Source organism: Lutjanus erythropterus, chromosome 4 (assembly GCF_056507025.1).
Source record: "Lutjanus erythropterus isolate fLutEry1 chromosome 4, fLutEry1.hap2, whole genome shotgun sequence".
NCBI lineage: Eukaryota > Metazoa > Chordata > Actinopteri > Lutjaniformes > Lutjanidae > Lutjanus > Lutjanus erythropterus.
This window is the reverse complement of record NC_139320.1, coordinates 22,991,345-23,004,251: the sequence shown is the minus strand read 5'-3', so window position 1 is coordinate 23,004,251 and position 12,907 is coordinate 22,991,345. Positions and strand designations below refer to the sequence as shown.

The following is a 12,907-nucleotide window of genomic DNA, read 5'->3' as shown; positions in this document are numbered from 1 at the left end:
GGAACAAAACATCACTGTTTGTTGATCTGATTGACTTACTGAACAGAAGACTGGTGTTAAAAAAAACGTACTTTTAACATTATGTTATATAGAGTAGTCCAAAACAGTAAAGGGAAATTAGTGTAATCTCTCAGAAGGGATGGAAACAATTTAATTACCACCAGATGCCATTGTCAGGCTATACTGAATAAAATCCAACAGGTTTAAAAGAAGCTTTTCTTCTCGTTGTAGTTGCCCTAGAGACATTTTCATATGCAGCCAAGCTGACACACCAGTCGAAAGAAGTGTTAATTCCATTATTCATATGCTGTACACACGGTTTTGAATTTTCCCTTTGTACTTTGGATATTTTGAATATGCAATTATAGTTTGTCTGCTCTACTGCAATCCTATATCATTAAGCCGGTGGTATTTCTTTCATGTTTTTCTGTCTGTACCCTTAGAGGACCTGAGTGTTGACTTTGATTAAAAAAGTAGATGTGTACAGCATGATATTTATATAACTGAGATTTTCCCAAATATCAGGAATAATGGTATAGCAAGGTGCAAAAAGTAATTTATTCATTAGGTCATTTCGAAAGTCACAGTGATGATATTTACTGTGTCTGTGTGCAGGCCTGTGTCACCTTTAATGCAGATCTAGTATGCATGCTGTATATGCTTTATCTACCGTGTAGTATAGAATAATTTGTGCTGTATCCTTTGAATATACAAATATGACATATTATTGTTTTAATCTAAAGAAATTGTTTTAATGTCCAGTTTAAATTAGACAATGAAAGTATAGTTTAAAGTCTGTGGCATATGACTGTACAGTATATACTGTATGTATTAAATTAATTTGCATCACAATCATGGGTAAAAACACAATATAATTGCTCATGGTAATTACAGGTTCAATTGGTCACCAGCCCAATGATTGTTCCACATGTGAGCATGATATGGAACATTTCATTCAATATATTTTATATGGATGTCATATTGCCATGGTAATGCATTTTGTGAAACCGTATGACTCTCTAGGGTCTTTCTGGGGTGTTGGTCATTGCCTTCACACACTGAAATGTTACCGAATCTCTTCCAAGATGTTCCATTAAAGTTTGAAAGCGGTCCAAAACTGATGAGAAAGTGCAGCAACAGACGGTGTCAGAGTGCAGGTCTGTGCACTGAAGGGGAAAAAAAACCCACTCATGTTGCTTTCTAGATTTATTTATTTTGGTAAGTCTCAAGTGTTTCAAGATGATGGTACTCAATTTTGAATTATGGGAAGAGTACACATCATAAATCAAAATTGTTTTTGTTCTGTTACTGACAGAAACCTCTCCATTTTTACCAGGTCACCAGCCTTCAGGACTTTTTTGGGGAGGATGATATATTCTTTGCCTGTGGCCCTGAGAAGTTCCGTTACCAGGATGATTTCAACTTGGACGAAAGTGGTAAGTGTTTTTTCTTTGATACAAGGCTTGGATCACTCAGTGGGAGGAGGTCAAAACTGAACCTCCCCTCATTTTGTGTTGTTTGCCCACTGTGGCTACACATGCCACTTTATTAAACTTTTTATTAAACCAACCTCCTTTGTGGCCAAACTAAATACTGAAGATGTCATGTGTGGGAATATTATTGTTGCATTTCTTTCAAGTTTGTACTCATACATCTCTTCTTTCTATTTCTGTGACTACTACCGTACTGTTCATTCTGTTTCAAACAGTACAAACATACAGTATGAGGTGTTGCTGCCACGTTGCACACTGTCATCTTTTTTCACTACAAATCTTTGTTTAACATGCATATGCCAGACTTAACCAAACAATGTGGGCCTTTGTGACATACTGGAGATTGGATAGCCAAAAAGACGACTTCTCACAGGAAAGCTTTTAATGGAGTGGCGTTATCAATAAGGTACAATATTTATGCGTACAGTTGGTGTGGTGAGGAGACAGATTGAAATACAGATTGCAGATGATATGAAGTACACGTTCATTACTTTAGTTGATTCACTTGACCTGTTTTCATATCTGTGGTATAAAGTGTGTGTGTGTGTGTGTGTGTGTGTGTGTGTGTGTGTGTGTGTGTGTGTGTGTGTGTGTGTGTGTCTGTGTGTGTGTGTGTGTGTGTGTGTGTGTGTGTGTGTGTGTTTGCGTTTGCGTTTGATGGATGTGCCGGTCAGAATGGAGAGGATGTCATCACTCATCGTTTGTGGTTGTGTTACCCGAGAGGAAATAGTCCTTATTAATGATCTTGTACAGTGCTCACACATTTCTATATGTTCCTGCTATTTGGAACTCTTGTTCAATGTCTGTTTTTCACCCTTTTTTTTTCTTGCAAAAGTAATAGACTTGATAGTCTCTATAAATACTTCGCTCATTAAATGACGGTCTCCCAGCTTTGGTTGCTAAAACTGGATGGAACCAATTGCATTGCAAAACGTATTCCAAGTCTTTAAGGTGGCTCTTCATATTAAGGTGGTGAAATGGCTGAAGTTGTGTTTTTACTACTTAGGAGAATGGGAGGAGAGCATTGGGCAAGGCAGCTGTACTTGCCATCGTTCAAACCTCTACCTTGCATTTAGAAATCCCCAGACGATTGCCAGGCAGCAAGATCTCAGATTGTCTGGTCTCACATGACTATAAATGTAAAATTATTCTGGAACTAACACAGAACCTTAGAGCTGTCACTGACTCAAAGCTGAGTGAAAAAGGTACAATAAAGCAGCCTAGTATTTTTTAGGAAAATGTTGCTGCAGCAGAAGACATTTTTATGTGATTTCTTTCTTTCTCTTTAGAATGCAGGGTGGCAAAGTCTGCATCATACGGCCGGCTTCCCACTTTACACAGTCGCTCTTCCCCAAGAAGTGGTGGGATGTCCCGTAGGAGTAAGTCTCCATCATCCAGTGGCTCAGGTCAGTCTGTGTTTGTCTGTTATGTCTCACAAACAAAAGATGTGTTGTTCTAAAGCTTCATACAGTGTTCTTTTTATATTATATGTGTACCTACACATTATCTATAAAAAGTAAATTTTTCTTTAACTGGCAGTAAGGTTGTTAAAAGTATCAATACTTGCCCTGCCTGAAATTTGGCTTGCAGCATTGTAAAACCAGGCAGTGTTCAGTGACTTTTTCCGTACCAGCATTGTATGTAGGTTGTTAATAAAAGATGAAGAAAAATCTATTTTGTGTGCCTAGGCCTTTTGTTCTTTTTTTGTTGTGGTATCAAGAGAGGTATTGAATACCATTTTGTATCAAGTATTGTACCAAAGTTTTATATTCTGGTATTGTGACAACTCTGTCCTGCAGTATTTTATCATTATGCCGATTGTTTGTTCCCATTTCGGCTACAACAGCTAATGGCACTGCAGGCAGTCAGCTATCCACGCCTCGATCTGGAAAGTCTCCAAGCCCCTCTCCAACCAGTCCAGCTAGCCTCCGAAGACGACAGGTAATAAAAATAAAAATTGATGTTCCTTTAAATAACTTACAGCTGTTGAAGACTTGTTTTATATGATATCATACATCATGCAAGAGAGGCTTTGTGAATGAGTTTAACAATTCTCTTCATCAATGAATAATATTTTAAAGTATTCTAGTGATTAACAATTTAAAAGAAATGTTGAAGTTTATTGATGGGAATCAGTTTGGTTAATTTCTAAACTTCATAAAGAGTGTACCTGCTCTATGTATAAAGTGCCCTTATTTTATCATTGTCACTGTATGAATAAAATTAACTTGACTTCAGAGTAATGCCTCCTGAGCCTCCTCTAGCTATACATTATTGACCTGTTTGTTTTTGTTGTGCAGTAATGTGGCTGGAACACTACTGGTGTTGTTTATATTGCTGTGAGATCTTAAAGATAGAGACCACAGGTCTGTGTACACAGCTGTTCAGATGTAAATATCACCTCATATACAATATGTTTCTGAGTTCAGGAAGAAAAATCAGCAGAACTTCATGTCTCCTCTGTAGATACAGGCTGTGTTTGTACATTTATTATGCAGCTTTTGGGCTGTCTTTTCAATGAAACGTCAGCAGTACAGCAGCAGCGCATTTTCTTGCTGTTATTATCAGAGATCTGGGGAGGACAAGCAAGTTTTGAGACTGCAAAGCACAGTCAACTCTGGAGCGAAATCCAATTGTCAGCGATACCATCATTAATTAGTCATAAGGCTGACTGGGGTTGATATTGTGGCTGTGGCAGAGGATATTATTTTCTCTCAGCCCCTTTTTGAACCACATGCCAGTCTTTATGCTGGTTGAAAGGTTAATATAATGTCTCACCATGTCTGATTTATTTCTATCTAATCTCAAACTCCATACTCCAGGCTGGCAGAGTGGAACAAATAGGCTTTGTGTAAGCTGGCTGTAATCACATTTTTACAAGCTTTGCCTTCTCTGAAGTTTGTGTAAGACAAGTGCATCAGTGTGTCTTTCTCTTTCACTTCCATGGCTGTCTCTTCTTTCCAGGGATCTCAACACAGTGGCTCCTCACTCTCTTTAGCTTCTACCAAGGTCTGCAGCTCAATGGATGAAGGAGATGGACCTGGCAGTGAAGGTAAGACAAACAGTAGAAAAAGACAAGTAATGTACAGGCTACCATTTGTCTTTTGTCACTTTTTCATGTCTGCAACCTTGAGTATCTGCTAATACAATACTGATCAGATACCTTCTTTTTCTCTATCTAACTAAGCCATCACTACTACAATTGTATGGATTGTATGTTAATCTAGCTCTCTGAAAAACGTCATGCTCAAACTATGAAATAAATATTCAACTCTCATTAAGGATGAAATACAAAGCCCACAGTGTAACTCAGTTATATAATACTGCTGCTTCTTTTTATTTATTCTTCACACACAGATCTTTTAACAGCATTTTTGATTGTTCAGCACCGTTCAAACATCCAAAATGAAATCAAAATAAATTGCATAAATACATAAATTGCACTCAGCTCCTCTGCTTTTTTCTTCCTTGAGTTTAAAATAACTCCACAGAGCTCCACTGACGTTCTAGCTACTATTCACGTGCCGCATGCTGCTGATCTGTGTTACTTATGACCAGTTTTGGGCAGTATGCATTATTCAGTAGTGTATTACTAGAATATTATTACTTAACCCAGTAATGAGTAGTGTAAAGGATTACAATTTTCACAACAGTAGTTATATTACAGTGTCAGAGTTACTGAGTTACTTTTTGACCTAGGTAGGCTTCTACGTGTGGCCAGTATCGGATCTGTGTATCCCTACTCTTTGTGCTTTCACATTATAAATTTTCTTTTGTTTTGCTTCCCAGCTGAGCCAATGGATGAGTTCCCATCAGTCCCTGCCACCATAGCAGAAAGGTACAAAGTGGGGAGGACCTTAGGGGACGGAAACTTTGCTGTGGTCCGAGAGTGTGTAGAGAGATCCACTGGAAGAGAGTACGCTCTGAAGATCATCAGCAAAGATAAATGCAGGGGAAAGGTGAGCTTGCCTGTACATCTGCTGACTTCAATCATCAGACCAACAAGTTTGTCTGTATTATATAGTGAAAATAACTTCTTGACAGTGCATTTGACCAGAGTTCTGTTTTGGATGTTCATTCATTTCTTTATTTTCTAAATTGGTCAGCAGATGGTGCTACAGTATCTCCTTTGGGACTAAAATCTTTGGGCTTGATTTCTTTTTCTTGTTTTAATAACACCATGAGATGAACCTAGTTGTATTAAAATGAGGAGCAAAATTATTTTGACTTGTTAGTGAAACTAGTTTGTTTTCATATTTGCTCTGAAATGACTAAAAACTGATCATATGTGTATACATTTGATTGAATTTCCTTTGTTACCCAGGAGCACATGATCCAGAGTGAAGTGTCAATCCTTCGGCGTGTGAAACATCCCAACATCGTACTTTTAATTGAGGAAATGGACACCCATAGTGAGCTCTATCTTGTAATGGAGCTGGTTAAGGTACTACACACAAATTGTTAATTCTTACAAAGAAATTTCAAGCTGCTGTAAAAGTTGTGTTTTAGGGCTTGTTGTGTTTTTTTTTTAATATCTATGCAAATCCTTTTTTACTTAATGTTTTTGACATAAGTTTATATTAGTCTACAAAAATCAATGTCTGTTTACAGATAAAGTGTTCATGTCAAATCCCCAGCTGCATCAGCCCTTTGACATAGTTGAAAACAATCAGCTGGCATCTCAAATTCTGTTTCTCCAGGGGGGCGATCTCTTTGATGCAATCACCTCTTCTAACAAATACACAGAGCGAGATGCCAGCTGTATGCTCTTCAATCTGGCAAGCGCCATCAAGTACCTGCACAGTCTCAATATTGTCCACAGAGACATAAAACCAGAAAACCTGCTGGTAAGTACTGACACTACAAAGAGTCTATACATGGAGTTAATGGAGCCATATTGTAAATGCTTCCTATTTTCAATCCTCTATATTCCCTACAAAATCCCTTTGCCCATTCCCCTTTGTTTGTATAACAAAGGGGAATGGGCAAGGGAATTTGTTTATATGTAATCTTGCATCTACAAATCAAATCAAAGTATATTACAACCTGATATCACAAAGCATGCCTCAAAGGATTGTACATATAATAAAATGCAATAAACACACAAAACATACAAAAATGCATGCAGATTGTGAAATGAAATCACTGTACACAACTCCACAAGGTATTCACTGCACCATTATTTCACTGTGGTCATTTTTCATGCAGATTTATTGCTAGGCCCTTTTCCAGAACAAAATGACTTTGGTGCATATGAAGTTGGTGGAAGTACACTTTTACCTACAGTGAAGGCCAGCAATAGCAATTAAGCGTAGTGTAGGTGTTACAGGTCGGAGTGTGATCCCCGATGAACAGATTATGATGGAACACAGCTGTAAAAAGTTGAATATTGTAGTAAGCGAATACAGGGTGTCGTTCCTTTTCAGCAACAGTTTGCTTTATGAGTCAGAACAGGATTTATACCCTCAAACTATGGTCACCAGAGGAATCACAGTTAAATACTACCACCTAATGACATTAAAGAGCGTAACTGTGCAAAACATGGACCACATGAACAAAACTGCTGTGGTGGTCCCAAGTTTGTTTTTGTCCACCTGTACAACAAACAGATAATAATATATACTATTTCATATGAATTATTTAACACATAAAACCCCTTGTTTTTATAAGTGTCACAGGCTACAGTTACAGTATAGTACAGTAAGTCTAACATGTGCCTGTGTTTCAAACTAAATACAGATGTGCTGAAACAACAGATTAATGCTTAAAATATAAATATTTTGTTGACAATTAAATGTTCCAACCACAATTGGCACAGAAGATAATGTGTGGTGAAAGCAGGAAAGTCAGTAAATCAGTCAGCAATGATCTATGAATCAGTTCAGGTGATTATTATGGTATATGCTGTCCACTGTATGAAAAGCTAACCCTCTGAAGGCAGCAGGACTGATGTGTTGGTAAATCCACAGCCTCTGCTGCTTGTGTGCAGTGACATTACGCACGGCTGTTGACTGTATTTATTAAATTACATGAAAAGACACCAGACTTATACAGTATAACCTTACAGACCGCTACACAAATCAGATTGGTCTGTTATAACTCAATATTCTGCTTTTTTATGAAGGAGATGTCCGGTTACCAGTGCTCATCATAGCCAACTTAATTTTAAAAGTGGCTTTTTTATCCGTTAAACACATTGTAGTGCAAATGTTGTTGTGTAAGATTAATTACTAAAAACTAAAAACAGTGTTTGCCAGTTGTAAGTGTCACCATATCATTTCCGTTATTTTTATTTGTATCATTATAACTACCTCATACTCAATTGGGCACAGATTTGTGGTGATATGTTTTCATGTCATGACACTCTGAACTTGACATTTCCTGAGGCAAAGCTGTTAGTTTGCTGAACTGTTGTTATCACGTTTAAATATGATTAGCACAGCTGCTGCTGTACAATGAGCCCAGTGATTTGACTGGCTGAGGGAGCATTTAATAATCACCAACCACCAACAGAAGTTACAAAATACAAGGTGGTTATAGGCGCTTAGGGTGCAATGTATGCTTTTGTTCCCTTGTAGAACCAGGCCTGTTTCGAACACACTCCCCTCTGTAAAGTCTGACCTAGATCTAAAATAGCTTTGACCTATTAACTTTAAAGGAACACTCTTCTGCTCAGAAAGAGAATACTTAAGATTTCTGAACTGAACAAGTACAATTTATTCATACACATCAGCAAAAGAAGACACCGTGATTAAAACAAGACTCTTACCTCAAATATAAGGCAACTCAGTCACAACAAGCGGTTTTTCGTTGTTATGTATGTGATGATTTAACCTTTTTTTGTATAGAGTGATCATCTTTATTTGCAGTTGTCATAGTTTCTGTATTTCACAGATGAATTTTAATGATCTTCTTCTCCCTTACTTTTCCTAAACTGTCTTACTATAACGCCTTTCCCACGTCTTCATTTTTCAACTCTGTAAAGTCATTGCACTCAGTGTTACTTCATTTTATTATAACATTAAGCTCATTAATGGAATCTTTACCACAGTATACAATATTAATTGATGACCTTCTTGCTTGTATTTTCCTACTTTCCCTTATTGTATGTGTTACACAGGTGTATGAACACCAAGATGGTAGTAAATCTCTGAAGCTTGGTGACTTTGGCTTGGCTACTGTCGTCAACGGGCCTCTCTATACTGTGTGTGGCACGCCCACCTATGTAGCACCAGAGATCGTTGCAGAGACGGGGTGAGTCAGAGGAGTTGCATCATCTGAGCCATCTGACACTTGATAATTAGGGCATTCGCTGTGGAAAATGAAGAAAAGATCACCATGATCACTTAAGAACTGTCACAGTAATTCTTTCAGACTAGTGCTATTTGCAGATGTGCTTTATCTTTCTGATACCCGATATCTACCTTTTCAACGACAGGTATGGCCTCAAGGTTGACATTTGGGCAGCTGGTGTCATCACTTACATACTGCTGTGTGGCTTTCCTCCTTTCCGTGGGTATGTGCACCTGTATTATCATAATGTTTCAACCACAACAATCACTTTAATTTGTTTGCATTACATCAGTCAAAATGTCTATAAGAACAGCCCATCAGGGCACTTAACTTCTGTATCATGCCACCGCCCCTTTTTGGGTGAAAACAACTACTCTAATTTGACTGGCAGTACAGTACGAAGTCTGAGGTCTTTGTCTGTTCAAATGTATTAAATAAGAAAACTGTATCACTGTTTAACTATTAGGAGCTCAGATCCTCTGGACAATCAGGTGAGCAATTATTCTATCACTTTTTATACCACAAAGAGACTTTATTTTGCTGTTTTGTTACTGTTAAACCAAACACCGTTGTAAAAGAAGGTGTTTTATTGTAGGGCCATGATTTACATGCCCAGTCAGAACACACATCATTTACTCCGTAGCATCATTAACTAACCTGTGGTGAGGTGCCACACATACATACACTGTTTGTTTTCACCGCAAGGGGGCATGGTCATTCTGAAGACAGTGATGTGAAATATGGCTGCTCTCATCCATTATGTGGAACATAGTTTGGTCTTTATAAAACACCTGTTATTTTCATTTCTGTAGCAGTGGTGAAGATCAGGAGGCTCTCTTTCAGCAGATTTTGAAGGGCCTGCTTGATTTCCCTGCACCATACTGGGACAATGTGTCTGACACTGCAAAGGTTTGTGTCTGGAAGTGCTTTCCTCATCTGCTGTTGTTATGCTCTATGTGAAACACCAGAATCTGTCAGTGATCGGGTGCCCTGGTGTCTCAGGCTACATTATTATACTGGATACTCACGGCTTACATGTCTTTCTTCAGGCTCTGATCACTGGAATGCTGCAGGTGGAGGTGGATCAGAGATTCACAGCTGTGCAGGTGCTCGGACACCCATGGGTCAATGTAAGTTAGTCAGTCCTTTCACTAAAATCATCTCTGTGTATGAATGTACTGCCAAGAAAGAATAGGCAGTGTGATACAGCAGGTAGAGTCGCTGAAGCTTTGTTCTTTGTATTTTCCAGGAGGATGGTGTGTCAGAGAACGAACACCAGCTGTCTGTGGCTGGGAAGATCAAGAAGCACTTCAACACCGGGCCCAAGCTCAACAGCACCACAGCGGGAGTGTCAGTCATTACAGTAAGCACTGATCTCCACACACTGATACTGCATGCAACACTGCATCAGTATATGGCATTATGCTTTTTTATGAATGTGCTTTAGCAGTGGTGCTTTGGGTGTCATTCAAAATTGAAAACGCTTGTGATTTTGAATTTTGAACCACAGTGTTCCTCATGCACCTGCTGATGCTTAAATGTGCCGAAGCTTTTTTATCTTTATCCTTTGGACTTAATTAAAATTACTTTGCTTAAGTTCAAGCGAGCATTGTCTGCTTCTGAAAAGCAGCAAATGAGTCCATTCTCCATCTGTTTTTTGTAAATTGCTGTCTTTCCTGCCTCATTTTGTATATGATACACACCAGTTCATCCATCTGCTTCATGCTGCCAGGTTCTCCTGTGTGTGCTCTGGCCTCTCATCCTCGTCTTGTAGTTGGACTGTCAGCACTGTTGTTTGAAGAGCTTATAAATTATATAGTTGGACCACCATAACTAGGTTTCTTCTTGAATAGTTTTAAACCTAAGCTGGATTTGAACAGTTGGTAGAAAGATAAATAACTTCTTGTGGAAGATGGAACCCTTTTATTTTACTAATGTACTTGTCATTGATTGGGGGGAGCAAATCAGTTGCAGATTCAGATTTTGTTAACCCTAGACCCCACATTGTGATATGGAGTACAAGCAGTGCAACAAAGCAACAATATATTGGTAAACGACCAAAGTAGATCACAAACTAGGTCATTTAAAGAGACCCAGGACATTATTCAAAAATGCATCTAAAGCACCTACTACCCTTGGCTTATCTGTCTGCAGTAATAATATAAGTTTAAACATAGCTGGATGGTTTACAAAGTATGCATTCCTCTACATTTCTCATATATAGCTATCTTATTTACTTTGCAGGTAAGCTAAGCACACAGTTGTAAGTTGCCAAATGGAAATATTTCTCTGACAGTCAAGAGTTCCAGTTGACAGTGACATGACATTTTTCTACAAGTTTTTTCCCTCCTCATCGCAGCAGTTATAATAGAAGTTTAGAGCTGTGCGCCTTAATGCTAATCAGGTCAGTGATGCTTTGAATTCAAGGACATCCTCTGAGTTGCGCTCATCTCTCTCTGCTCTGCTGGACCAGGACTTTACCATCCAGAGGTCAGGGTCTTTGGACCACAACCAGCATCCAGGATTGACCTGGATAAGGTATGACACAGCAAAGCGCCAATATGTAGTGCTTCCATGGCAAAGTGCTGGCAGTCTCCATTTGTCATCCCCCAAAGGGTTTGAGCCATTCAGGCTCAACAGAGCTCTTTTCATGCCCCGCCCATATTTATCTCATCAGATCCATCACTTTATCGCGTTACTTCATCTCACCAGTGCTGTGGCTGTTTCCTCTTCCCTGGTAATGCAGTTTACTTCGCTGTTTACTTATTCTGCATAGAAAATGCTAACTGCATATGAGGGTTCATGTGAGCAACCTGATTTTGCTTCACAAGTTGAATGCATATTTGTTTCTTTATAAGAAGTGCTGTCAAAGGCAAAGATTTCACACACCTTGACGCTGGCAGACCTTATCGCCTCTTGTTGCTATTCCTGGCTTTTTTGAGCACTGCATTAATATGATGAAGTTAAAGGGATAGTTGAGGTAATTTGATTTAGGGTTGAATGAGGTACTTATGGATAGTCAGTGTATTAGCTGCAGTAGATGCACAAAACCAGTTTGGAGAAGCAGAGAGGGACACCAACATGGAAGCTAAGCATTGTACTGCTGTGGACAGGGTCAGCAACAGACGATATTGTGGCAACCTAAAGAAAGGTCCAACTAAGAAAAATCAATCAAGTGTATGCTATATTTGGAATATTTTCGCTGCTTTACTTTGTGTGACTTTGGCAAATCCAAACTATCCTTTTAAAACACTGGTCAATAATGTGAACAAACATAACAGATCGAGGCAGCGGTAGATCAGCAGTTCCATCTTCTGTAAGATAAAATTATGATTTTTTGCCTATGGAGTTTGGTTGGTTTAGAAAAAGAACAGAAACAGAAAATATTCTAAATATAGTGTACACTTAAACTGACATTGATGGGGTTTCTTTTTAGGTGGACCTTTCTTAAGTGGGGAAAATACCTTTTATTGCTGACCCTGTCCACAGCAGTTCATTGCTTAGCTGCTGCTTCTCCGAAGTGGGGATGTATCAGCTGGCATCTACTGTAGCTAATACAGCCCATTTCAGAGAATCTGAACTATCCCTTTAAACTCTCTTTGTCACAAGAAGTTACACTTATTGAGCAGAGTAGTTGTAAGGCAAATTAAGCTTTTCAGATACAACTGCATGCTAACATTGGCTCATAAGTGTCTCACTGGTGGCTGAATGGATACCAGTCCTCATCTCTGTGGTTTTGTGGAGAACCTAACGGTAGCTGCTGTGTCGCCCTCTCTCAGACCACGGCACTTGATAAAGAGAAGCAAGTTTTCAGACGAAGACGCCACCAGGATGTGAAGCTCACTCCCAACCTTCCGCACAGTATTGGCGCCGGTGCCTCCTACAGTGCCAACTTCAGCCGCTCCCCTGCTGAGTTCACCTCTGAGTCTGAGGACATTTCCCCCTGTTCGGCTGACACTGTTCGTTCCCCCACCTCTCCTTTCTAACAGCCTTCCTGATGCCACAGCACCGTCCACCCCTCCATGGAAAAATGGGAGAAGGTGGAGTGCACAATGGAAAAGACCCAACAATGGGTTCAGTCTGCTGACTTGGACATTCACAGACTATATACTTAACTGTAC

General features: G+C 39.1%; 1 protein-coding gene across 1 annotated transcript in view; it reads left to right on the top strand.

Moving 5' to 3' along the window:
• dclk1b (doublecortin-like kinase 1b) overlaps window positions 1–12,907 on the top strand; it is a 26,349-nt gene extending 13,442 nt beyond the window's left edge. Inside the window, exons 4-16 of the mRNA XM_084717360.1 lie at window positions 1,337–1,436; window positions 2,783–2,899; window positions 3,340–3,434; window positions 4,458–4,545; window positions 5,283–5,452; window positions 5,818–5,937; window positions 6,194–6,340; window positions 8,614–8,747; window positions 8,932–9,009; window positions 9,599–9,695; window positions 9,836–9,916; window positions 10,036–10,149; window positions 12,566–12,907. Of these exons, the coding sequence (XP_084573486.1) occupies window positions 1,337–1,436; window positions 2,783–2,899; window positions 3,340–3,434; window positions 4,458–4,545; window positions 5,283–5,452; window positions 5,818–5,937; window positions 6,194–6,340; window positions 8,614–8,747; window positions 8,932–9,009; window positions 9,599–9,695; window positions 9,836–9,916; window positions 10,036–10,149; window positions 12,566–12,772 (1,548 nt within the window). The 3' untranslated portion in view covers window positions 12,773–12,907. The remainder of the gene's footprint in view (window positions 1–1,336; window positions 1,437–2,782; window positions 2,900–3,339; window positions 3,435–4,457; window positions 4,546–5,282; window positions 5,453–5,817; window positions 5,938–6,193; window positions 6,341–8,613; window positions 8,748–8,931; window positions 9,010–9,598; window positions 9,696–9,835; window positions 9,917–10,035; window positions 10,150–12,565) is intronic.